Source organism: Notothenia rossii, assembly GCF_949606895.1.
Source record: "Notothenia rossii genome assembly, chromosome: 6".
NCBI lineage: Eukaryota > Metazoa > Chordata > Actinopteri > Perciformes > Nototheniidae > Notothenia > Notothenia rossii.
The window spans coordinates 78,939,031-78,966,770 of record NC_136909.1 but is presented as its reverse complement, the minus strand read 5'-3'; the positions used below and the strand labels follow the sequence as shown (position 1 = coordinate 78,966,770).

The following is a 27,740-nucleotide window of genomic DNA, read 5'->3' as shown; positions in this document are numbered from 1 at the left end:
GTACACGATTTACCTCTGAATTGCAATGGGGTAGAAGGTACAACTGGTAGCACACTTTTGAAATACTCAAGTAAAATACAAGTCTCTCAAAAATGTTACTGAAGTACAATATTTGAATAAATGTTAGTTACTTTACACCATTGCTCATTGGCCTACCATTTCATTTCTTAAATGAATCAACAGCAATTTGCATCTTTATTTTCACAAGTCCAAAATTACGAGGTTTGGGAAAGGCAGCATTAAGGAAGGTCACATCCGCTTTTGGATCTCCAGCGGATCACATTGACAAAGCTGCTGATTGTGGGAGACGTCCTGCTGCTCACACTGTAGCTGTTTGCCTGCAGCTTCCCGATGCAGCTGTAGATACGTTAAACTACACATTTTACGAACTTTAAAAATATAATAACAATAAACATTTGACTACCAGTTAAGTATGGATTTGGCGACATTTCATCCCGTTATCCTGTTTCTCGCCTTGGTACAAGTTGTGTTGGCCCTGGGTAAGTTGTTGCTACGTTACTAGCTTACGTACATCCATTAGCTAACTTAAGTCAGTGTTTACATCGTTATGTTTGTTTGTTTTCAACACTTATATGAAGCCGAATTATTAAGAAGGTGTAAAAATACTCAATTATGGAAGTTCTTTACTGAATATCGTGGTTTATGTGGCATTTAATGAATGTTTAGTATAAATAGGCGATAGGAGGACGGGGCCCTGGCTGCAGGAAAACGGCGAATAACTGCTAACTAAAAGCGCTCTTCGTGCTTGTATCGAGGAGTAGGGTTTTTCTTTACTGTAACTTTTCAGTAATCAAGATTATTATTCCGTGTTAGTGTTATTTCAAATCTTTAAAATATATGTATTCGATACCCTTTACAGCCAGAGAGAATCGGCTAGCGTTGCGCACATCCATTGTACACTAGGCTATGTTTGGGCATGCAAACAACTGTAAACAATCTACTTTGATAGGAGAGGAGTTGTAAGGGAGGGAATTAAATCTTTAATGGTAAATCTACTAAACTAATATATACTGTACAGAGGTGGAAGAAGTACTCAGATCTTATATACAAAAGTATTAGCATCAAAATATTCTTGAAGTACCAAAAGTAAAAGGACTTGTTATGCAGATTGGCCCATTTCAGAATGATATACATTACACGTTTTATTTTACCCTTGACTGTTATCAAAGCTGGTAAATGTGCACCTAGTATTAATTACGTTTTATGCAGCAGGGTAGCTTAAATACTAAAAGTAAAGTACAAGTACCTTAAAATCGTGCTTGAGTAAATGCACTTAGTTACTTTACACCACTGAGACTGTGTGAACATTTGACCCCAAAACACAAACATATACTCTTGTTAGATCCCATGAGGCTGATCAAACCGACTTTGCCGAGCTTGGTCTTCTGTTTTCGGGGGGGTTTCCTTATTTCCTCTTTGTACCTTTCAGTATTACCCAAGAGACTGTGTTTGTGCAATTCCTGCATTTTGTTCATTGTTAGAAGCACGTAAGCAGACTTTTCAATAAGTAGCCCAACACATTCACAGATCAAAACCTGCAGAAACCTACAATACATCAGTTCTGAAGTAGACTCTGCCATTCCTGCTCACGTTAAAGAGTAACTTGCAGGTTAGAGACACCCGTTAATAAATGTGTAGGAAAATGATGAATACACTAGATTTTCAAAAAAATATACAGAAATATACACTACAGTGAAATCTGGCGTCGTTTTAGGAAGACATTTTCACTTCCGCATAAAAAAAGCCTCCGCGCGTGACCTCCCGCGTGTGACGTAACATGGGGGAAACAACGGGGAGAGCGGCCGGTCTATGGGTCTAACGTATGAATAAACATGGATCACAATGCTAGTTTTGACACAGAAGAGGTTGAAAATATATATTCGAATGCATATGATTATAATTATGAGCCTGCTATGCGTCCAAGAGACCAGGAGCAGCCAAGGATTAGAAAAAATAACGGCCATCGGAGAGAAATGGAGCTTTGGTGTGTGGAGAACCAGTGGAGAACAGAGCAGCTGTCTTGGTGAGCGACCGGCGTTAGCTACAGTTAATGTTAGCTAACGTCAGTCACATCACAACATTGTGAAGTTAGCTATCATATATCAGGCTATAACTAAAGTAATATTGATTATATAGTAACGTTACTGGCAGGACTGTTGATACTCATCCATAACAGAAACTAATGCGCAAGTATCAGCCGTATCTCGCGTTACCTAATGCAACTCCACACTACGGTGCTGTGTACCGGAGGAGAGAGAGAGATACGGCTGATACTTGACGATCTGGCGGAGAAAGGTTGTGGAGCCTCCGTTGATAAGCCGTTGTAAATGGCTTGATGGAAAGCAGGTGTGTAGTCAGGGAGGGTGCACAGCTGATTGCAGCAGGTGAGTGGAGGTTGAGCCGGGAGCCAGGAGTGACAGCCACCACGCACACACAAACAACACAGACAGGGGGAAACAAACAAACACAAAGGAGACGGCTGGAGCAGTACAGCCACCACAGCGTTACCTAATGCAACTCCACACTATGTCTTACGGTGCCGTGTACCGGAGGGGAGAGAGAGAGAGAGCAGCGAAGGGGGTGGGGGGGAGTGAGATGTAATACGGTTTCTTGATAAAGCTGTGGAGAGTATGTGCTGCAGGGAGGTGGATGCACAACGCACCCAGGAACGAACGCTAGCTCCGGTCCTTTACCCGTGAGGGAAACTGTGGACTCGATGTCCTGACAGGCTGGAGTTTGTGCAACCTGCACAAACACAAGCTCACCATGATTACAAATGGTGAACTGCAATGTAAAATTACCGAAAACATACCAGCTCACTAAATCACAACCGCTCAAACCAACTACAAACTACTACCGCGGATTGGGCAGAGAACGAGTCCGAGAGAGTCGCTCCCCCATGTGACGTAATATGACGAGTTTGACGTATGACGTTAAAAAAAAAAGCAGTTTTTAGTAGCAGAGCTCAAAACGGCTCCTTTTCCTCTGAATTCCTGCCCTTATGTCTTGTAAAACATATCAAATCCTGCATTAACATTTTTAATTGTAATTTTCAGGCAAGGTTAAGCATAAATGTAGTAAAACAAAAACCCTGCAAGTTGCTCTTTAAGTTTCGAATTTGATGAAAATGGTTTGCAGTTCTTTACTCTTTTTGGCATTTTTACACTCACAGAAAAGACCGTCAAAGGGGGCAGGGTGGGTGACAAATGGTGTCAAAAACACGATTTGAAACCGGCCGCTGGAAGAACCACAGACACTGCTCTGCTGCAGGATGATTTAGTGTCTGTTATTCTTTGTGTGGTGTAGCTTACATCAGCTCTATCCTCTCATATTAAATGTTGTTCACAGTCTAATGTACTAGTGCCTCTTTTGGCCCTCACTGATGGAGGTGAGTGGTAATAAATAACGCTAATGACCATTTTTGGAACATATCCTATCATCATTTATTGCACTTTAATCAATGCATGGTATCTAACCTCTGCAGTCTGTGGAAATTTCTGCAAGACAATGAAAGCTTAAAAGCATCTTCTCGGTGCTATCAGCAGCAAACGGCTCTAAACTCAAGCATTAATGCCACCAGACTCTATAAAGAGTGGAAAACACTCATTACTTTCAGCTCTATTATTCATAAAGCAGTGATTAAAGGTAGGGTAGGTAAGAATGGAGAAACCAGCTTGAGTGCGCTAGAATTTGAGTGTACGCAGGAGAAAAAAAATCTGCCCCTTCCTTCAGACTTCCTTACAGAGCCCCTCCTCCAACACACACGAACGCGCACATGACCAATGAGGGCACGAGATAAGTTTGTGCACAGATGGAAGGCTGACAGGCAGGTAGGCCATCCAGGTATTTTAGCCGGGCCGGCACAGATGATTGGTCGTGCTTTTTACAGCGCCACGGCTTCCACAGATGAAATGTTTTAATGTATTTATTGTCAAAGCATTTCATGTATTCATTGCTATCAGGATGTTTAGAGCATTCCATGGAATATAACAAAAAGTGTTTCTGAAGTGAATTACCTACCCTACCTTTAATGTTGAAAATGGAAACCTTTTGACATTCCCCACATATAAAGTAAAATGTGTGAGGGGAGTTCAAATCCTTTCAGACGAAGCATTTTAAGCATTCTTCCTGATATATCGGGCCTGTTTTGCTCAATCGTCTGAGGATTACTCCGATCAATGACACAAACACTTTTAACATTAGACGGAAATCCTACCACAGAGCAGGATTTGATACTTAATTATACACTTTTTATGACTTTTACAACTTCCTAAAGATGCCAGTATGCATCTCTAATAAAGAAGTTAATGTTTCAGTACATTTTTTTCACAGTGGTATCAAGACTCAAGTAATTACTCGGTGTTGTTTTTGATTTCAAAATGTCTGGCAAAGTGACATCCCCAGTTAGGAGTGATTTCCTTCCCTAGGAGGTGGAAAAGGACAGGCACAGGACACAAGGTTAACTGCTTCTTATTCCTGCATAGGTGACTTGTGGAGCTACATGAGGGATTGAAAACCCTCACGTTTCCTTTGGTTGAGAGTTCATCGACATCCTGTCATTTAGAAACAGGAGGCTGTGTAATGCGGTGAAGGTGTATTTCATGTTGTCGTCAGAGGGGGGGCTTGTGGGTGTGAACTGCTTTGTATGTGATTAGTTTCCACCGCAGCTTTCACAAAGTCTAGGTGTGTTTATACGGTAAAGAGTATCGTCAATTTCTTGTAAAACACAACTGGATAGTAAAGATCTCCTGTTGTCTTGTGTGGAGTCTGGACATATTGCCATAATTCCCCTGAATTTAGACAATTGTGATGAGTCAACCAATACCATCACACTACTTGTGTCACAACAAGTTAAAGTCAACAATATATATTAAATGTATATTACATTACAGCAGGAATCAAACATCTCCTGTTTTTGTAGCATAGGCTGAAGTATGTCCTTAGACGATTTTATTCTAAGTCAGTTGCCAGACATTTAAAAAGCAACTTTTACGACTATCAATGAATCAATACGTTTCCTTTTGTGCAAGTGAAACTGCCAACAATGACCAAATTCCATCTTTTCAGTTGTGAGGATGTGCCTCTTTTCTCAGTTTACTTTTCTTTTTTTTGAATGTTATTTAGTTGGCTTTAAAAAAAAAAAAAAATCCAAATGTTATCATCCGTCAGATGTTACATTTGTAATCTTGTTGGTGTTCTTTTTGATTGTATTGCTCCTAATTTAAGATGACATTTTAAATGTAATCTGTCTGTGGATCTTGTGTGACTGATTGCGTTTTAGACGGTTAACATTTGAGAACTTTTGGCTCTGTCTGTTAGTATTTCTTAGACTTAGACAAAAATAGCTTTGACTAGAATGGAAAAAACGATCCCAAGACTGCCGTTATTTATTTACAACAAAGACAACATGGGTATTCAGTGTTTCCCACAGAATTGGATTCTATTTGTGGGGGCACCCCCCAGCAAGAAAAGCCAAAGGCCTCTTGACCTATTCGGGTGGCCCACGCATCCACCCCCCCCCCCCCCTCAAATAAGAAAATACATGCGAGTTCATGGCTATTGTAGACAACGATCTTGTTGCTCTGTGTTGCGTTGTTAATGAGTGAGACACAGCGGAGTTGAGGATCTGTGGGGTTTATTCTCCCAAAAATATCATTTACAATTTAGGCATTTAGCAGACGCCTTATTCCAAAGCGATTTACAACGACCAATTACAGGGACATTCTCCCTGGAGTAACTGAGGGCTAAGTGCCTTACTCAGGGGCACACTAGTGGTGGTGTTCCAGGCGGGATTTGAACTCGTAACCTTCAGATCATCAGCCCACCTCACTATCCATTAGACCACCAAAAAAAATAAGACTAAAGTTTTTTTTTTTTTTTTTACCCTAAATGAATCCACAAATGAATCGATGTATGGGAAACACTGATCAACATTGAACAATTCTTGAAACGCCTGTATTAGCTTACATTGATTGTGATCTGAGCAGAGCTTGTGTTGCTTGCCAAGTCTTTATTTACAGTGCAGTGTTATAGTGTCATGTCTATATACCAACTAAATACCTACAGTGAAGGCAGCCATCTGTTTTGTAAACACTCTTCATGCAACATGTGGAAACGTCTGCAGTGAGAAATATTTCCGGCTCACTGATTAAATCTGTCCGAGACACTGCACCGACAGGAAAGCCGGGCGTAGCTGTATCCTCTGTGTGTTGACGCATGGTTTGGCGGTTTTATAGATTTTAACTTAACAGTTTGTGTTTGTATCTCCTCGTTCATCTGCTCTGTCCTTCCTTTCCCCTCCTTTGTGAAGCTCTTTCACGTCTGTGTCTGTTCTGCTTCTGACTGCACATTTCAATAGAAGCTCCACTATCATGGTCACAACGAAACTGTGATCTGTTGCAAAGTTATCCAGAGTTATACATGTACAAAAATATATCAAAATATAAGCAATGCGGTGTTAAACTTTGATTACTGGGCGGCGGACTGACCAACAAGTGCTATGTTTTTATTTATTTTTTATATATTTGGTCTTTTTGTTCCATTTATACACATTGTTTGATCTCTGCTTTTGCATCATGTTATTAATAATGGACTTAGACTCAGAGCCCTTAGATTTGTTTTTTGATGTTGATTTTTGTCCTGTCACAGTCCATTTTTTGTTTTGTTTTTATTTATTTTTTCTTGTTTTGTCTTTGTTTTTTATCCTGTCGGACTCTAATCACACTGTTGTCATCCTAACTTGTTTGCCAACTGCTATTGTGCTGTCTGTCTGGCTGTTTATAAAAAGTGTTTTTTTTTAAATATAAGCAATGTAGAAAATGAAAGTATTAAAGGCATGATTTTACAAAAACAAATCTAACAATAAAGACAGAAAATCAATGTAAGCTAGGAAATACTATTCCATGAAATATATTATTATCAAGAACTAAGTACTAACTACTGTTCCTCCATACGTCTATTTGATCTACACTCAACCATTTTGTTGCACATTGAAACAACACAAAACAACAACTAAAGAAATGCTTGCTTTCACGTGTCACTTTTTAACATCTATGTTTATTTTGTAAGTTTAGAAAGTAAGATATTTTTCACATCTTACTTTCTGTGAAAAATAACAGTTTCTTGGGGTAACCACCGTTTTTAAACTCAGTTTGAAAATGTTTTGTTTGCTCAAGCACTCAGGAAGGTTGTCAGTTATTTTGTGGCGATAGCAGCACACGTCAACAGTGACCTCTTTTTTATGTCTGATAGGCGGAGCTCTCTCTTCCTACTTTCTGAAATATGTTTTTTTGCTTTGTTTGCACAAATCTGTCTGCTGCTGTGGCTTCTGCAGTCGGTCCCGCTGAACTCTTATGAACTGAGAAACACGCTCAGTGTCGAGTAAACATTACTGAACAATACTCTACCTATCCTCAGCTGGAGGATTTAAATGATTTGTAAAGTTCACCTCCTGCCTTTTGTAAATCAGTGGCTCCTGTTCACTTGCTGCAACATGTCTTTTTTTACACCAGACTTTCGTAGGACAGCTTTTTAATATTCCCTCTTTCAAGTTCATGTCACGTTTGATTTTTGTAGACCTACAATTTGGTAACTCTGATTTGGCATTTAATCAATTTGATTCGAAGATACGTTTTAAACATATGAATAAAACCATAGTTATAACTATATAACATAAAACCCAAGTTTAACACAAACATTTGGTCAAAAAACATTTCAACGTGGACCCACTCCAAAAACTCTCCAGAAAAAATGTATGTTTGGGAGGGGGATTAAACGAATTTGCCTCTGTATATTTTCATTATCAAGTTTCTTTTGGCAAAGTTCAGCATTCATTTAAATATTATTTACAGAACATAAAGTTGTGCATTAGCCACTGGATGTCCTCGCTCTTTAAGCCAGTTTTTCAATATTTTAAATCATTTTTCTCAGACGGCATTTCATGGTAAACACTTATGGCGCATTTCCACTGTGCCAAACCCGGCCCGTTTTTTTTGTTGCGTTTCCACTAGGGGTAGTTCCTGCTGATGCCGAAGTAACAACATACTGATACCGGTTAGTAAAAACCATGAATTAATGCTTTGACAAGTCTGCAGACAGACGGGAGGCGATTTTTTTTTTTTAAATGTGTGTTGTCTAAATGGAGATAGGCTAAGCTAACGCAGCATATGCTCCGACCGTCCACACTCACAACAACGGCCTATACAGACATAAATAAACCAGCGACTGTATTCGCCATGACACAGACAGTCTGTGGTTTGTACTTGTTTCACTTTTGTCTAGTTTCTGAACAGATATGAGGAGCTGTGAGCTTGAGTGCTAACAGCTAACGGCTGATGTTGGTTTTCTGTGGTTCGCATTGAAGATGACGTCACGGCTCCGCCTACAATGCGTTACTATAGTTACTGCCCCAGCTACTAAACTATAATGGAAATGCAGCATAAAGTGAGCCTGGCCTAACCATACCGTACTAAGCCCTGCGAGGCCCTGCAGTGGGAATGCGCCTCTCTATGCCTACTTTAAGTTCAGAGTCATTCTTTTTTTATTGCATTTTCAGATGGTGTTCAGAAAACACTTATGATGAGACATTGAAACGGAAGTAAAATGCTGAAGTGAAATGTCGTGGTTACACGTGTGGCCCCGTGCTGCAATGTGGTGAACGCCTCAGACCGACTTCACTGCTGCGGTTAGCACTGTAAAGATTTCCCTTTAACACCTTCTCACGACTCAACCTAGATTTGAGGCTTTGGTTTTTGTGTAGGCGTTTGTTATCACGTGCCTGAACGTAAATGTTTGTTCAGAGAGGAATTGAAACTGAAATGGATGATAACGGGGACGACTCATAACAATCTGTTGAAGGAGTGTTAAGGAACACATCCGTAGATTGTTTGAAGCCTTAGTCTTTTTTATTGAACTTCCTTAAATTACCTTCCCAGGCCAAGGTGTCATTGTTCATATGTTATTAGTAATTGTTTGTGGTGTGTGTGTGTTGTGCAATGCTCTGAGGCATGGTTTCCTGTAACAGGTGGTTACCACACATATTTTCACAAGTATCCACCACAATGGTTGAACCTGCTTTTACAATAAGTTGGTCTCATGTAATGTACATTCAGTGAAAGTGAAAGAGCTGAAGTAAAAAAATCAGCCCACTTTTCAAAGTGAAATCAATGTTCATTTTTTTTAATACTCTTTTTAGAGATCATGAGCAAGTATGTGCAGGCTTTGTGGAGTTTATTTGTTTCAGTGTCAGAGGAGACCTGCATGAGGTTTCCTGTAAATTAGATTACCAATCTGCAATTTCCACATTGGCTTAAAGCCTTAAATCTCCTGACATTACTTCCTTTTTTTAGCTTTTGTGTCTGTGTGGGTAAAGTAGACCCACTCAAAGAGGTTAAGCAGGAGTGTATCGTATAAGTTTGAATGCAGTTCCCTCTAGTGGGGGGTTCGTGTTAGTGAAAATACCCATAGTCAATGAATACTATGAGCAAAAGGTTATATTGGAGTAAGGGAACTTCTCCTTTCTTTGGCATCATTTATTGGACTGTGTTGGGAAAATACTGAATGTACTCTTCCAATATCAGAGTACACATGATAACAAAGGCCCTACGTAGCTGTGTACGTAACAGGATGTATGATTACCTAGAAGAGCGCCAGGACACACTGTTTTAGGCATATGATAGCTATGTGATTATCAGTGTTTCCCACAGATCTGAAATATACTTGGGGGGTGGTGGTAGCGGGGGGGGGATGGGGGGTTGAGGTGACGTGCAACAACATTAACCTTTCTGTTGCTCGCTTGTTAGCAGACCATTCACGCGATGGCAGAGCGAACAGGTACAGGCAGGGCCCATAATGATAGCCCTATAGTTTAAATCTACTACCCACACATAAACATATGGAAATGGGTTACTATTTAAAAAAAAAAAGTATTTATAAATGTATTTAGGAACCTATCCATGTGATTATAAGTGGGGGTCGACCTCAAATCCTCTAGGGGGGTCCGGGGGCATGCTCCCCCGGTAAGATTTTAATTTGAGTTAAATGCATCAATCTGGTGCTTTTTGAGGGGAAAATAAAGAGACTAGATCTATGGAAACACCTATATTAAACAGAACTGTATACATTTCAATAATCATAAAATCATGGCCATAACCAATAACATACCATTTCCAATATGAAAAAAACACTGAAACTTATAGTTATGAGTGTGTCTGTGCTCCTGAACCAGCCTCTCCTGTCTCTCTCCTCTCTCCTAGTTTTAGCTCTCAACAAGTTTTAAAAGTGTATCTTACCTTTTTTCACCTAGTTAACTTTTTATTTATTTATTCATGCATATTTTACTAATCACATTACATGACATTTCATTTAGCTGACGCTTTTATCCAAAGCGACTTATAATGACCGATTACAGAGACATTCTCCCTGGAGTAACTAAGGGCTAAGTGCCTTACTCAAGGGCAAACTAGAATGAACTCACAGCCTTCCGATCTTCAGCCCACCTCACTATCCATTAGACCAATCACTACCCTCTCAAATGGAAATATGTGTTTACATAAATGGTGACCACACCATTTGAGACCCACTGAGAACTTAGACTAAGTTAACTATCTAAACACTCAGAGTCCTTTACCTCAACTGAGCTGAGGTTATCCCGAGCTTGAATGACACACAGAGACCAATCAAGGGCTTTGATTTATGATCTGTATGACAGTGGCCATGTCGGCAGGCCACAGGCCATCATGTAGACAGCCAGTCACCCTGTGTGAGGCAGGCCACTTAACAGGCCAGAAGGAGGCGAGATCAGAGCAAGGGAGCGAGGGATCATTGTCCACAAGTTAATCGATCGCAGATGGCGTCGTGGTCACGGACGAAAAAAAAAAAAAAAAAAAAAAAAAAAATTAAAATAAAAAATTAAAATAAAAAATTAAAATACCTAAATGGGTCGCGAAATATACTTGGGCGGCCGTTAATATACCTGGGCGGCCCGCCCAAGTATAGTCTATGTGTGGGAAACCCTGAACATGATGATCAGCCCCTATGGAGATAGACTTATGACTCATGTTTATTGCTTACGTGGGCCTTAGCTAATCTAAACTAAACATTGTATACAGCTTTGAACCGGTATTCCTCCATCTTGTGACTGAATAGCTCCCTCTCTTGTATATCAGCATGTAAAGGACACAGTTCAGGAACTAGGTGTCCCATATGCTCTGTGTGTCATGACTACTTAATACTTAATAATAAATACATGTATCCCGATTATTGAAACTCAAGCCGGTGACGAGCGATATTTTCTTAACAGACTGATATTAATTTTGAGGTGGTGTTCAGTGTGAATTTGAAAGCCTTTCAAATCTCCTCACCCTGGTGTTTGTGTGTCCACAGTGGAGCCGCCGGCCAACGTGACCCTGCAGTGCCACAACATGCACAACGTGCTGCGGTGGGACTACGGTCAGCTCGTCCCCGGGCTCAGATTCAGAGTCAATATCCGCTCGATGGGAAGGTTTGTGCCTTTCCTTTGTACGCATTATTCTGTCTTTGGCTGTTAAAAGGTGTATTGTTTACCTCTGCTTTAACTCTGCAAACAAACACTGCAACATTAAAAAACAACATGTATTCAGATAACAGTAATCCTGGATCAGACTTTGTTCTGCATATACAGTACAGACTTCACCAAAAAATACTCCTTGACTTATATATATATATTTATATATAAATAGTCTATGTCCAACAGCACACTAATGGGGAATTTGTTAAGGGGTTAGACTAAAGGATTCTGCTCCTTTTTAAAGGGTATTTTGATCATGACTCACAGTTTAATTGTTCATAAACATGGATATTTAAATTAAAGATATCCTCACAATCGTTTTTCACAATTAAAAAAAAAGTCATGTTCAAATCAAATTTTAGGTTTGGCTTTGAGATAGTTTTCTTTGAATTAATATTATTGGCTCCTAACGAAAAGCATTGTTAGTAACTACTTTTATAAAACTTCTTAAAGTTCTTCTTAACTTTAACACATGATTATAGTCTCTGATTTGAGATACTCATATTCTTTTCTCTCTTATTGGTTTCCACAGACCTCCCAATGAGAGTTGGGTGGAGCCGCCAGCGAAGCAAGCCGACGTGTCGTTTCTCTCTGATCCAAGCGACGAATACATAATTTCCGTAACTGCTGTGATTGGACAGAAGGAGTCTAACGCCGCCCCTCCGGACTCAATAGAATTCAGCTATTTCCAGGACACTCTAAGTGAAAGAAAATGTGAGCATTGATGGCATTGTAGAAGAAAACGAGCTGATATCACTAAACCTTTTTTTATATATTAATATTTGAGTTTTGTCCTGGGGGCTCTGTTGGGCTGACAGGTGTTCAGTTACAGGAGAATGTTAGTAACAGACATGTTAAGATAGCTATCATTGTCAGAACACTGTTCAGGCATTAATGTGAGGGGTCGCCTTCATCTTGTTGCACATTTATACAATTCAGACACTGAATTGATTAGTTTACCAACATGTCAAAACAATATTCGGACATCTCTAAGCAGATGACCAATCACATCAGAGCCTGCCAGCTAGCCAATCAGAGCGCACTGGGCTCTGGTTTCAGACAGAGGGTGAAAAGAGGTGCTGCATCACAGGCAGTAAGAGAAAAATAAAGACCTTTTTGAACATCAAAGCATGTGAAAATGTCACAGAGACACACAATACACATGAACCTGAAAGTGAACAGAATGGGTCCCCTTCAAAAGTAACATGTGAAGGTTTTCACCTCTAGCGGAGCTATAGAGCAACTAATATGCTAAAGTCAACATGAAATCTAAATTACAATTAAGAAATGGTGATGTTTGTTTTTCAGGTTCTCTTGACCTCCCTTCAGTAAACGTCACAACCCTACATGATGGCAAAATCCTGGTCCGCTTCGTGCATCCCTGGCTGTTGTACAAAATCAAAATGCCCATCAAGAGGAATAGCAAAAGGCTCCCCATATTTCGATACATGGTCGAGGTGGTCCACCAGGTCAGACCTTCTATCACCTTCTGAAGATTCGTATGGCATTGATAAAGCATGAGCAAATATCTCAGGTTCATAGCCGTCAGCAGGAATTATCACTTCATATTTGTATTTGCTTATTTGATGGTGACAGTGCAACTTAATGAACATCAGTATAAACATACATGAAATACAGGCGTTAGCTTAAATGCTCATCTGCATCCGTATTTCGTTGGAAGGTCACAAAAACAGATTGTTTACAAGTCAGAATAAACTAGAATTTACAAACAAAACACAAGTACATAGATGAAATGCATTGCACTCCATGTCAAGTGAAAGTAATCATACTGAGTTCTGTAAATGAAGTGTTTGTATGAATAGTTGCACACCTGCTTACCATTATAAGTGTGTGTGTGCAGAAGACACACGCAGACCCTTCTGACTGTGAGGAGAGCGTGTGTGAGCAGAACGTCATAGTGGCCGCTTCTCAGGAGAAACACTGTGTGACGGTTGAAGGCGAGCTGGAGAAGATGTTAGTGAAAACCCCCCGACCGGTCTGTGCCGCGCCATTCGAAGAACCACCAAGCTGTTGAGTAACATTTTCTTATCTTTTTTTGTTTTGTTAGTTTCATACTTAAAGCTCACTTATTATGCAAAATCCACTTTTTCATGTCTGTTATACATCAACATGTGTCCCCTCTGTGTAAAGAGATTTGGAAAATTTTAGGAAAAAAGACTCTCTCACTTTTTGTCCTGATCCATTTATATAAAAACCTGTCTGAAAATGAGCTGATCTGATTTTGGCCACTTTATGATGTCATAACGATTTTTGGCTTGTGTAACCATTAGCCAATCACCAACCAAGGTAACCAAGGTTGTTTTATTATTATTATTATTTCTTTGTCACCAGTCCTCTCAAACCTGTGATATATTCCTAACTCATTTTACCGTGCATCACTCCTATGCAGCCACACCTGGAATCTGGAAAGTGTTTATCTTAATCTAAAAACTTTGCAGAAATGCCAAGTTTTAACAGAATGTCCCAAAAGAAGCCACGCGGCATTCGAATGTTTTAGATCAACATTTGATTAAAGCTTCAATCTATTTATATTCCTCTGTTTTAACCGACAGAATAATATTGGTTGGTTTGCCCTCCTTGCTTCTTTCAGTACAACAACAAAGCCCCTCTGTCAAGAACCCATTACATTTAAAGTGGACCTATCATGCTATATTTGAATAATATAGTGTAGGACCATACCTATATAAAAGGCATATTTATACTTTTTATTTTTCTAAATACCAAACAGATCATGCATTTTAGCCATTCCTCATTTCGCTCAATTTAACACTGTCTTTGCATGGGCTGATTCTGTGAGAACAGCACCATCTACAGGCCTGGCATATGTACTACAGCGTCTCCAGCGCTTTCCAACGGCAATGTCCGTGGCTGTCTCCTCCTGATTGGTGGAGTTGGCCCAATAGCCGTAGCGCCACTTCTCTGACGTCATAGAAGTGTTCAAATCTGGATCAGTCTGTATCAGATCCGTTGCGGCCCCTTTTTAAGAGATTTGGGTATGGAGGAAAATAGAGAGGGTTGTGTTTTCTGACACTTGGTGAGTTCCCTGGAACACCGGGGACACATATTCATGTAGAAAAGACGTACAAAAGTGCATTTTGCATGATAGGTCACCTTTAAAATGATTTGGTATTTGGTTGACGCTTTTAAACATGATGGCAACCTGGGGTTCAATATCTTGCACAAGGACACTTTGTCACGTTTACTGCAGGGGGGGTTGGACTGAACACAGATTCAGAGCTACTGGTTTCTTTGCTAAAAATGTGTGTTTAAGTGAGTCTATAAATATATTGACTTCCTATCTGTTTCCACTAGATCTCGTCCATGTGTGGGTGGTGAGCGTCCTGCTGATCTCGAGTGCGGTTGCTTTCGTCCTCTTCATGGTCTACCGAAAAAAGACCAATGCAGCAACTTCTATACCAAAATTCTTGGTGGGCTTTGTTCTTATCATCAACTCCTATTTTACTTTTAACAATTGTATTTTCAACCCACACTTCCATCTAACAATTTCTGTTTTCGTCTTAAAGAAATTTGCAGCCAAAGGAAAGCCTGAGAGCAAAGGATACCTGCAGGAGAAGATCTTTGTTCCTGAAGTGGTGCCCTGCCCTCCCACACCGACGGACGAGGAGAAAGACGTCAAATCTTTCATCACTCCCTGCGATGACTCCGTGCTCCGGATGCGCTGCGGCGTGTCGGCAGAGGCAGACAAAGGCCTTTCTAACAGCGTGGCGGTAGCGACCGACGAAGAATCCGGCTACACGCAGGGCAGAGACTTGGAGCCAGACGAGACGCCCTCTGGGTATGAGAAGCGTGCGGTGGTGGTGTCGTAGGCTCCGGGCGAGACGGCGGCACATCGAATGTTTGAAGTCGGGTCAAAAAAAGGGAACTCGTTTGCAATCACCTTTCATTCAAATTGGAAAATCTTAACCCCAAACAGCGATTTTCAGTCGCGGTTACAAATTCCAGGTGGTTTGGGTTGTTGCCTTGTCAGACCGTCTCCAAGGGAACAACGAACCAGGAACGTCCCAACTGTAGGTGCACTCAGACATCGGTTACATTTGACTTTGCACTAAATGCGTCAGAGCAAGCAACAACATTAAAATGGCCTTACAGACGTGTTATATAATATAGATCAAATGAATTACTCAAATCAGACCAGTCACCAGTGTCAGTGTCGTAATGTTGTTCATTTAAGTTCTTGATTTCTGATATTTGTTTCAAATGTTGCATCCTCTCATGCCTGCATGCTTAACATTTCCAGTAGCTGCCAAATCAGCTCAATTACCTGTGATTGGTTTAGACGTGCATGCCACCGCCACAGGAGCTTCATGAAAGGAGATGTGAACGATCCATAGCTGCCATATCTGAGAGAAATGTGAAGATAAGCATCTTTTCTGCAGAACTCTTTTAAAGTGCTTCTCATGACGCCATTACCTCTTCACTGACATTTACCTCTGAATTTAAATGTCAGGGTTTCAACTGTTACTCAAAACAAAAGCGTCACTAAAACACACCTTTCAATGAATCCTAGATTAGTGATTGAAAGGGACTTAACTGCGCTTTGTATTCTGTAATGCACATGGAAGTAAAACTATTAACGTTTTCTGTAAATACTGTTATATCATAAGCATCTGTTAATCATGCATTCTCATCTCTGTTGACCCCATGTTCAGCCGTAACTATGCTGAGTAGTCACTGTACTGTTTTCTATGTATTAGCACGTCTTTTCTACCTGAATCCAATCCTTTAGTCTCTCATTATGCTAGTTGCACCTTAAAGTCACAGATATACATCAGTGACTTGTGACATTTCTTTGACTTAAATGAAATATTCGGGGGGGGGGGGGGGGGGTTAGTTGATGCAAGTCAGATTTGATTGGATCCCAGAGTGAGTGTGATGGGGGAAATAAGAGCAATATGGATCTGTAGAGTATGAGAGTATTCCTTCTGGTCGACCAGGAGGAGAGAGGGAGAACTACTGATGGATCATTTATTCACTAAAAGCCAAACACGCTCCCTCCTGTTTAACAAACTGCCCTAGTAGCTGCTCTACTTACAGACTGAACCGTGGTTTGGGCCGTTTCCCAAAGTACATTTCTTAAGATACGTTTATGTAGACACCCGCCAAGTTCAAGACGAGTTGTCAAAAAACACTATTAATACGAAAATGTATTAAATTCTTGCCAAATAAAGGCTGTTAATTGAACGATTAACACAGGGTTACAAAATGTTTGAGTTATTTTACCCAGTCTTTAAATGAATTGATGGAATTCGATGAACTAATTTTTCTCATGAAATGAGAGGAGATTGGCACCAGAGGAACTGAAGTGATGTTTTAACACTTTTACTTGTGCCTTGTTACCGGTCTTTAAACGTCAGCTGTTGAGTTGCTTATTGTTGTTTTGTGTTTAACTTGTTTTTTGTTGCATAACTTGAGACTGTACGAGTTGATGAGCCTTCCCAGCTAGAGCTGCTGTACAGAGGCTGGATGCTGATAATGACTTTGAAAAAAGGAAATGGTGCTTTTTTTTTATTTGTGTAAAACATTCGGTTCACAATTTTCAAAAAAGAAATGCCGGGCTTGATGACCAGCTGGAGTGATTGTCTGATATTTGAATGTTGTTAACATTTGATTTGGAAAAGTGCCCTGCCCATTAACCTTGAGCACTTGTTTTTATAGTTTTGCTAATTAACTCTTAATTATGCTTCCTCAGTTTCTGTGCCTATGTCCTTTATAATGATTCCTTTTCCGTCTGAAAACCACTGTTAATGGTTATTATCTTGTGTGAGTTTTCAGTATTACTTCATTTCAATAAAAGTAAAAAAAAAACGTTTGTTCTTTTTTCTGTTTGTATCCTAAAGGATGTGGTTATAAAGCGGATGTTGTACACACTAAATTACTTTATGTGAAGAGCTACAAATAAAGGAAGGGAAGTTGGTATTTCAGTGTAGTGAAGCAGCTCATTTACATTTAATGAGCAATAATAAAATATGTCAGATTCGGCCATGTCACTTTGTAAAGGAAGAAGCATGCACGTCCTGTTTCATGACATGCTATCCGCGTTCCTTCCTCTAGAGCTGTGTGTGTGTGTGTGTGTGTGTGTGTGTGTGTGTGTGTGTGTGTGTGTGTGTGTGTGTGTGTGTGTGTGTGTGTGTGTGTGTGTGTGTGTGTGTGTGTGTGTGTGTGTGTGTGTGTGTGTGTGTGTGTGTGTGTGTGTGTGTGTGTGTGTGTGTGTGTGTGTAATGTTTCCTTCCTCTTTAGTGGTTGTGTGTGGGAGTTGGATTTGGAGACCTTTTGGGTTCCAGTAACTACACTACATACTTCACTATTACTGTAGTCACATGTCCTTGCAGGTAAAGAGTTTCTGGTAATCTGCAGCAGCTCTGTCTGATATTTCCCACTGCCTCATCAGAGCTTGTGTGTTCATTTCTACTCAATTTAAAATGGATGTTACTTAGCATTCTTAACTACAAGGTCTGAAGGCAGAAATTGGTTAAGCATGACCTTTTAAATCTTTTAACCCCCCCTATTTAAAGTGATGAGGATTAGGGCTTCACTATATGAAGAAAGTATGTGCTCTGCAATATAACCGCAATAAATAAACCTATATATTGCAGACCTGAAGTTGAGTGACAGACCAAAAGCAGTTAAACATACATACAAAGACGAAGACAGGTAGAATTACACAACACTGAGATAAAGCCAATGTCATTTTTAATAACCCATATTTTTGAAAATATGCTAAGAAAACAATTATATAAAATGGATTATGAGGCACACCTTTTCAGTTTACTGATGTGTCATGAAAAAAACGTTTCAATACAAGATCATTGCGTTATACTGCTCCCATGTCATGTGACCAAGTGACTCGAAATAAATGCAGATTTGTGTAACTACATTGGACTTCTCTTTATATTGGATTTAGTGTTGTTTTGTATATATCAGCCTTTATATAAAAGTCTCATTTCTGAATTAAACTTTTTTTTTTAATAAAAGATAGATAAACAGTTAAATAAAAAAGACGTGTCCTTGTTCCGTTTAGTATTAACATCTGGACTGTATTTTAAGTCATTGGGTCACATAGCATGAGCTATTGATATTCAACTTAAATGGCATTACATGTTACTTGTTGGACGCTTTTATCCAAAACGACTTACATACATTCAATATGGACATTCCCCACAGGAGCAATTTGGGGTGAAGTGTCTTGCCCAGGGACACAACGACATGCTGACTGCAGCGGGACTCGAATTAAAAATATTATTAAATATGAACACAAAGCGTTAACATGAAATGTGATCAAATAAGTCGATAATTTGTTTCACTATTTATACATTTTGTTTATTTAAACATTTTATCTTCACATTTTATTTATTTTTATTTATTTATTTATACATTTTATTTATTTATTTATACATTTTATTTATTTATACATTTTATTTATTTATTTGCATATATTTATGCATTTTATTTATTTGTATGTATTTATACATTTTATTGATTTTTATGTATTTATTTACTTATTTATCACCATTTATTTATTAACTTATTTGATTGTTCATGTTTGGTCTTTTAATGTGATGAGTTACTTTTTTAGGATTTGCTTGTCGTCTGTGTTGTTTGTGTCACATGTCACGGTTTACTGGAACACTTGAATTATAGCATTTGAACTTTTTTCCCCCTAGTATAATAAGTCAATCATTCTGACTTGAAAAGCGACTTCAAACTTGAACTTAGATGTGTGCTTTGACATTATTAATTTAGATGCATCCTTTAAGCATTTACATCTAAAGTAATGTCAGTGTAGCAGCAGGAGAGATGTTATTTTAATTCAATTAAAACTAGATTTAATTTCTGACTAACTTCTCGATAAATGGTTAACATTTCCATGAGTTTATGTGGCCATGCACTTATTTGATCTATTAGAGAGATTTATGTTTTGTATGTGTGGCATATCTTTAATTGATCTACACCATCACACCTCCGTGCTCTTTGATTTCTATAAGGATGGATTTCAAACAGCTGATGAAGCTCTCACTGGGAGTCAGTGAATGCATCCTCATGTGTAGGTTTGTGTGTGTTTCAAAAAACTATTTTCAATAGCTCCCATGTCATGTGACCAAGTGACTCGAAATAAATGCAGATTTGTATAACTACATTGGACTTCTCTTTATATTGGATTTAGTGTTGTTTTGTATATATATATCTAATATTTATATGAGTATTCAGCCTTTATATAAAAGTTTCATTTCTGAATTTAAATACATGTTTTAATAAAAGATAGATAAACAGTTAAATAAAAAAAAAACGTGTCCTTGTTCCGTTTAGTATTAACATCTGGAATGGATTTTAAGTCATTGGGTTACATAACATGAGCTATTGATATTCAATTTAAATGTTTTTTTAAGCATAATTTCCCCAAAAATGTGAAAGTTAGCACAGAGCCAGATATTTTTAAAGCCATTGAAAATATGATTAAATAAAAACACAGAGCGTTAACATGAAATGTGATCAAATAAGTCGATCATTTGCTTCTCTCCTCTCTCTAATGTCACCGAGGTCATTATGCAACACGTTTCCAGTAAACTGTTCAGGTTTTCAGTAAATAGTTTGGACCGATGCCAGTTATCATTTGTTCCTGTAGCTGTCACCCTGAGGAAGCTCACCCACTCACCTTACGAGAATACACGTAATATTTATTCTTTTGAAGAATCTATCAATAGACCTTTTTTTGATGAATAAACCTATTGATATGAAAATCACAGGTCAGGTGTGAATCACAAAGTTAATGATGGATAAATTATATTGCATGATGAACTAGATGTATTAGCGTTGCATCGATGCTGTGGAAGCGACACAAAATTATTTATATTTATACATTTTATGTATTTGTTTCACTATTTATACATTTTGTTTATTTAAACATTTTATCTTCACATTTTATTTATTTTTATTTATTTATACATTTTATTGATTTATTTATACATTTTATTGATTTATACATTTTATTTATTTATTTGCATATATTTATGCATTTTATTTATTTTTATGTATTTATAAATGTTATTGATTTGTATGTATTTATTTACTTATTTATCACCATTTATTTATTAACTTATTTGATTGTTCATGTTTGGTCTTTTAATGTGATGAGTTACTTTTTTAGGATTTGCTTGTCGTCTGTGTTGTTTGTGTCACATGTCACGGTTTACTGGAACACTTGAATTATAGCATTTTAACTTTTTTTCCCCTAGTATAATAAGTCAATCATTCTGACTTGAAAAGCGACTTCAAACTTAAACTGAGATGTGTGCTTTGACATTATTAATTTAGATGCATCCTTTAAGCATTTACATTTAAAGTAATGTCAGTGTAGCAGCAGGAGAGATGTTATTTTAATTCAATTAAAACTAGATTTAATTTCTGACTAACTTCCCGATAAATGGTTAACATTTCCATGAGTTTATGTGGGCATGCACTTATTTGATCTATTAGACAAATTTATTTTTTGTATGTGTGGCATATCTTTAATTGATCCACACCATCACACCTCATTGCTCTTTGATTTCTATAAGGATGGATTTCAAACAGCTGATGAAGCTCTCACTGGGAGTCAGTGAATGCATCCTCGTGTGTGTTTAAAAAAACTGGAACATTTGTTAAGTGATGTAATCCCTGTAAATGTTGCTGTATGATATCCTTTTGTTGTTCTGTTGTTTATGTTTTTATGTCTTCATGTGGAACCTACTGCTGCAGGTCTCCCTTGAAAAAAGAGATCATTGACCTCAATGGGATTTCACCTGGATAAATAAATGTTTTGAATTGAATTTGAATTGAATAGTTCAGTGTTTTGTAAGGAAACCACTCACGTAATTCACAAACATGTACTTCTGTATCAAAACATGTAACACTGTAGAGTCACAAAGGTCATCATGGAATTTAAAAAGGGGGAAGTTGACGGGACATTAAAGGTCTGCGTGTTTTCTGCAGCGTCAGTTCAGCAGCATTGTGTCTGTCGTCCTCCAACCTCACCACCATGAGCCGTCTGCTGCTGGGAGCCGTGCTGCTGGGGCACCTGGGAGTCTGCAGCGCCACTCGCGGTGAGATATCATTTATTTGTATGTGATTTATGACATAAGGATTGTTATTGTCTGGCTAGATTTATTTCAAAGTCACATCGAATAAAGGTTCAAGGCTTTTATTGGTTATACGAACATAGCTACAGTGTAGTTATGATGACGATGAAAATCTTAGGTCACAGGTTCCTCCAACAGTGCAACACAATAAAAAAGATACACAGAAAAAAATAGTCCAAGTAAACAGTAAATACAAAAAGAAAAAAAGTGAAATAGTGCAATAAGAGTCTATATTCAAGTTATTGGAATATAGTATATTAGATAAATAATTTCTAAGTAGCAGCCAGATTCTATCTCAGATCGCGGTTAACGTTTTTTAATTCACAGTGATGAGTGTAACTTCAAATGTATTGCTCTTTAATTAAAATAAACCAACCAATAATAACTCACTAATACTAGATTAAACGCACTCGAATAAAATGTAATAAAAGGCAACATTTAAAGGGAAATAATAAGGGTTCAATTAAGTGAAATGGCGTCAGATACCGAGTGTCTCTAAATCATTTTCAGACATCAGTAACAATTTGAATTTGTTATTTATTACCAGTAAGCAACAAAAAAGGAAATATATTTGTTTGGATTAGGAAAATAAATGTTTCGTGTGTTGCTTCTTGCTCAGGAGCGAATGACATGTGAGTGTGAAATGAACTCTGAGATTTCGAGGAATTACATTTCAGGCCAGGTTTAATAACAAAAAAGCCTCAGCATTTCAGGAACAATGAAGCGCATCATGAGGTAGAAGTTTTTGTGAAAGTGTTTCTAAGGAAAAACAAAGGCCTGCTTCATACCAGACGGATGACTGACTTCTTAGAAATAATTTGCAAGGACCATTATTTTCATTGAAACACGAATTATCCCAGTGTGAAATAAAACACAAGAGGTAACTTCAGTATTAATGTGGACATACAGTTGAATTCTCCAATAACATATTTAGCTTGTTTGTTAGTTGGACATTTTAGCTATGAGACAAATGACCAGGATCAAAGTCCGTTTTTCTGAAAGGTGAAAAACATCTTGCTGATACATTTTCTTAAAGAGTCACTCAAGGGCTCAGAAAATCTCTTTTGTAACACAAAATAATAAATGTTCTGAATAATTTAAGAGCAGTTTTGGGAGCTAAATTGTTTGGCTGCACCTCATTTTTTTTTTTTCGATTTGAAGTTTCAACTGTCATACACTTTTCCCTCGTATTTTACTTCATTTCTTGTTTTTGTATTTTCTCTGTGTTCTTCTGTCCTGTTATATTTGTAGTTAACATAGGAGCTTTTCTTTAATAACAAACCAATTACCTCCTTTTATATTCATGCACTTTATGCTCTTATGTCCTAATAAACCATAATGTAATCTATTACGTCCTCAGCTCCAGAGATGCTCTCCAAACCCACCGAGGTGAGGTTCGACTCTGTGGACTACAGACACGTTCTGCACTGGACTCCGCCCGGCAACAGCAGCTCTCTGCAGTACTCCGTTCAGTGGAAGATGTGAGACACACACACGCACACACACACACACACACACACACACACACACACACACACACACACACACACACACACACACACACACACACACACACACACACACACACACACACACACACACACACACACACACACACACACACACACACACACACACACACACACACATGATCCGTGCTGAACAGGATCCTCTCTCTGCTCCTCCTCAGTTATGGCGAGTTGGATTGGTTGGACGTTGACGGCTGTCAGAGGATCCAGAAGCCTCAGTGTGACCTCAGCGCCCTGACCTCTGACCTCAGAGAGTGGTATTACGCCAGAGTGCACGCCTCCTCTCCGCCCGCCAGCAAATCAGCCTGGACGCTCTCCCCGAGGTTCAGCCCGCGGTCGGACAGTGAGTGTTTCATGTTTTCCTCTTCATCGTCATCATCCTCTTCTCCTTTGTCCTCTGGCTTCACCAAATTGAAAATGATAATATAAGTAGCTCATGTTTTATTTCCAGGAGAGGAAATGTGTTTCAAATATTTTAATCAGGGAGAGGTTATAGTAAAGATTTGAGAATAAGATATAAGGTGTTCAGATATTAGAAATTACATTTACATACTGATTATGATTTGCTAAATAATATGTATTTTGACTTTATTATACTATCCATTGTTTCTGGTCCCCGTCTCTTGCTCAGTGCAACGGTATTTTTGTTGCCCTTTTTTTCTGGAGAAATTCAATCTTTTTATTTTTAAATGAAGAATACGTTTGACAAATCTATGATGCTGCCTGGTATATAACCCCCATCCTGCAAATTGAAGTCCTGTTCGAAGCAGTCTGTCTAAAATGTGAAGGAAGTACACCATGACCGGTAATAGGATGTCAGAAATGCAAAACCAACTTGAAAAATGATCTCTTCTTTCATGTCTTTTTGTAATCTGTCTCTCTTTTATGACTTTGAATCTGTGTTTCAACATTGTGTAAAAATATATTAAACTAAACAAGATTTATTCTATTGTACCTGCAGCCAAAATCAGCTCTCCTTTATTGAGGCTGAACCGCACGGTGCAAGGCATTGTGGTCCGTGTGAAGCCCCCCAGGCTGCTCGTCAGGAAGATGCACAACAGCCTGCAATACAAGATCTACCTCATACACAGCAGTGGAGAAGAGGTACACACACACACACACACACACACACACACACACACACACACACACACACACACACACACACACACACACACACACACACACACGCATACCATATATGCATCACTTCAGGGGACATTACATTGACTTACATGCATTTCCTGGAGACTTATCTTAACCTTAACCCTAAGTTACCCGACACAACCCTAACCCTAACCAAGTCTTCACCCTAAAATTAATGATTCACCTCCATTATGTCCCCATAAGGGAGGCGAGTCCCCCACGTGAACAGATGTAGGTCCCTACAAGGATAGTAATATAGGTCACACACACACACGAAAACCAGGTGGTGATATAACACCGAAAAACGAAATGGTTATTTGTAGATTTTTAAGAGTCAGCAAACTAATTATACAAATATTTGTTGAAGATTTATTTTTTCTGTCGATCGACTGATCAGTTACCTTTCAGCAAGGAAATCACATGGTAACAAACAAATGGATGATTTTTCGAGCCTGGAAATGAATAACATTTACTATTTCAATGTGTACACTATTAAAAAAGTACATCAAAACTCCCACAACGTATAGAAGAGGAAGAAGATGAGGGAGAAAAGGCGAAAGGGGAAGAGCAGAAGAAGAACAACAACAAAACAAGAACAACTGGAAGGGCACTCGGAAGCACAGACATGTGCCAACGCCGTTTCCAAAAGAAAAATCAAATGTCCACTGATTCAAATTCATTTCAAAAGCTTAATCAAATTGGTTCATCCAAACCAATCCAGCAAGTTTCATTAAAAATGGGCAAGCAGGTTTTCTAAAATCCTGCTGACAAGAAGACAAACAAACCAAAAACAACCTCATAATAACTCAAATAAAAGAAACATTGAGAAACCAAACCTACATTTTTCATACATACTTCCTACATTTCTTCTTTACGGCTGCATTTGCTGTCAGACTCCTCAAATCTTTTGTTGAGATAGTTTCACTTGAACCACTGTGCATTAAAGTCCAAACCAAATGCCCTCTCACGCTCCTGTCTCCTCTCCTCTGCAGACGGTGTTTGATATGGACTGCTGCTCCAAAAAGCTGACTCTGAAAGATCTGAAGCACAAAACCAAATACTGCCTCCAAGCCCAGACTCTGATCCCCGCGCACGCCAAGAGCAGCACTCGGAGCGCCGTGAAGTGTGTCACCACCCTCTGAACACACAGGTATGAACACACACAATAAACACACATTTGGAAGTGTTAACCTCTGTTAACCTCTGCCAAAGAAACAATTTTTTTCTCAATATTTGTACACATTTTCAGTTGTTTGTTGAGTCAAAGTGCAGATCACTGCGGTAAATAGCTACTCTATCTGTGAGAATATGGTGCAGGCAGTGTTGGAAGAAGTACCCAGAACCTTAACTTTAGTAAAAGTACACATACAATGGTCTTAAAATACTCCACTACAAGTAAAAGTCCTGATTTCAAAAGGTTACGTAAGGTAAAGTACAAAAGTATTAGTATAAAAATGTACTTAAAGTACATAAAGTAAAGTTTCAAATAGCATTATAATATAAATACTTGAGTACATAGTTACTTTCCTCCGCTGGATAGCCTACAGGGTTCTGCTGTGTGTGTGTGTGTGTGTGTGTGTGTGTGTGTGTGTGTGTGTGTGTGTGTGTGTGTGTGTGTGTGTGTGTGTGTGTGTGTGTGTGTGTGTGTGTGTGTGTGTGTGTGTGTGTGTGTGTGTGTGTGTGTGTCATAGCAGAGTGAAACATAATATCACACACTGAGAAGTCAGGTATCCACGGCCTGAGGCAGCGAGACAGAGAGCGGACATGAAACTCCTGTGAGGAGAAACATAAGAGTTTCTCCACAATCACTATAATTACCTGCGCTCACCACGCCCTGCGCTATTTTTAGATCTGGGTAATGGATGTGTAGAGCGCAGACAATGTTGCCTGGACAGCTATTACTTTAGTTTCTGTCTCACTGCTCTCTGTTCTTTCTTCTTTTTGCTGTAGACTACCAACGTGACACTGAATGACTTTTCATCCATCAGTTCAGCTTCAATCATCAATCACTACCTCCAACGCTGCTGCCATAAATACCTGCCAATAAAAGATGGGCTCTATTCCTGAAAGCATTATTGATCCGGCATGTTGAAGTGCATAGGACTTGAATGATTTCAGCCTCCAGGATCCATCCTTCTGCTTTAAATAAATGTTGTTTGTGGAAATGAATTAGAAATAATAGTGTGACGAAATATTCTAATAAATTATACTCACCAGCTTTTCACTGCAAATGAGTGACATCACGCTAGTCAGTGGACCCTTAGTTAGGATTATTTAGTTTTTATCTTGTTTTATTTTTGATGTAGCAGTTTATATTTCAATAAGGACACACTTGACGTCAGGACACCCGTGAGTTAAAGGTGAAAACTAATATGTAGCAGTTTCGTGTTGTGAGAACATATTGGTTACATTACAGTTCCATGTATTCAGTTATAGGAAATATGTAGTTTTCACAAGTGACCACACAGTGTACTTGTTGGTTTTGTATGTAATTCACACATGGGAATCAATCTAGCCATCTTAACATTTCTTTAACCCTTTCATGCATGAATTATGAAAGCCTCACTCAGGTGTTTTTATTGCTCTTGGGGCATTAAAAACAAGATTTTTAACTCTAACTAGTTTTTTCAAATTTTGAAAAAAAAAGTTTTATATGTTCACTCAGGTGGACAGTATGAGTTAAAGTCTAAACTGTGCAATGTGCAAACTTAAAATTACATTATAATAACTTAAGTATATATATTTAAGGCCCAAAAAGATATTGCAAATGAAGTATTTTCAAGAAGAACAGTAGCAGTATGAATTTTAGTTGAAATATAGCCAGTGATGCATGATGTCCACTTTAGTGACAGGTGAATAATCATGATTTCCTGCAAACATAAAATCAATACTTTGACAATTTATGAATTATATGATTCCTTAGTTGTTACTTGATGTCACCAAATGTTTTATACCTGCAGGGAGCGCTTTCCGAAAGGATTGGCAGGATATCGACAGGTGACTTGGTCCATCTGGCTTTCTGTCGATCATCTTGGTTTAGAGACATTTATCATGCACTTGCACTGACTTTCCACTGAGTAGCAGTGTATGGGATGATGCAATAGGGTCCTATGTAGTGGCTGATGGTGCGACTATGCCATCAAAACCCATGCATATACAAGAAAACACCTTTTGAAAAGCTGTCCACTGCAGTGACCTCAATGCGTGAAAGGGTTGGAAAAATATTGTGCAAAATGATCACTGCAGCATTACCTTGAAGCCATGACACTATTCAGATGCAATACTTTAAAAATGTAACCTGTTTTGTTTTGTATGTCATGTTACAAATAAAGCCAAAGACACTGT

The 27,740-nt window shown here is 38.6% G+C and overlaps 2 protein-coding genes across 2 annotated transcripts; both read left to right on the top strand.

Annotated features, from left to right (window-relative positions):
- The first annotated feature begins 263 nt into the window (after positions 1 to 263).
- Positions 264 to 17,425, top strand: ifngr1l (interferon gamma receptor 1-like). The gene is made up of 7 exons (XM_079689791.1): positions 264 to 500; positions 11,404 to 11,521; positions 12,099 to 12,280; positions 12,875 to 13,035; positions 13,428 to 13,596; positions 14,900 to 15,015; positions 15,112 to 17,425. The coding sequence occupies exons 1-7, from the start codon at positions 434 to 436 to the stop codon at positions 15,412 to 15,414; spliced, it is 1,116 nt and encodes a 371-aa protein (XP_079545917.1). The 5' UTR covers positions 264 to 433; the 3' UTR covers positions 15,415 to 17,425.
- Positions 17,426 to 21,430: 4,005 nt separating this feature from the next.
- On the top strand, positions 21,431 to 27,685 carry il22ra2 (interleukin 22 receptor, alpha 2). The gene is made up of 6 exons (XM_079690023.1): positions 21,431 to 21,684; positions 23,081 to 23,201; positions 23,411 to 23,592; positions 24,211 to 24,353; positions 25,388 to 25,545; positions 26,346 to 27,685. Exons 1-5 carry the CDS (start codon positions 21,621 to 21,623, stop codon positions 25,535 to 25,537), a joined length of 660 nt encoding a protein of 219 aa, XP_079546149.1. The 5' UTR covers positions 21,431 to 21,620; the 3' UTR covers positions 25,538 to 25,545; positions 26,346 to 27,685.
- Positions 27,686 to 27,740: the final 55 nt, after the last annotated feature.

Bases quoted from the DNA above. Each gene is read 5' to 3' on its own strand.
- il22ra2 (XM_079690023.1), top strand. From the start codon at position 21,621: ATGAGCCGTCTGCTGCTGGGAGCCGTGCTGCTGGGGCACCTGGGAGTC. The intron at 23,202-23,410 runs GTGAGACACACA...GCTCCTCCTCAG, and splicing joins TACTCCGTTCAGTGGAAGAT to TTATGGCGAGTTGGATTGGT. The intron at 23,593-24,210 runs GTGAGTGTTTCA...TTGTACCTGCAG, and splicing joins GTTCAGCCCGCGGTCGGACA to CCAAAATCAGCTCTCCTTTA.
- ifngr1l (XM_079689791.1), top strand. From the start codon at position 434: ATGGATTTGGCGACATTTCATCCCGTTATCCTGTTTCTCGCCTTGGTA. The intron at 501-11,403 runs GTAAGTTGTTGC...GTGTGTCCACAG, and splicing joins ACAAGTTGTGTTGGCCCTGG to TGGAGCCGCCGGCCAACGTG. The intron at 11,522-12,098 runs GTTTGTGCCTTT...TGGTTTCCACAG, and splicing joins AATATCCGCTCGATGGGAAG to ACCTCCCAATGAGAGTTGGG.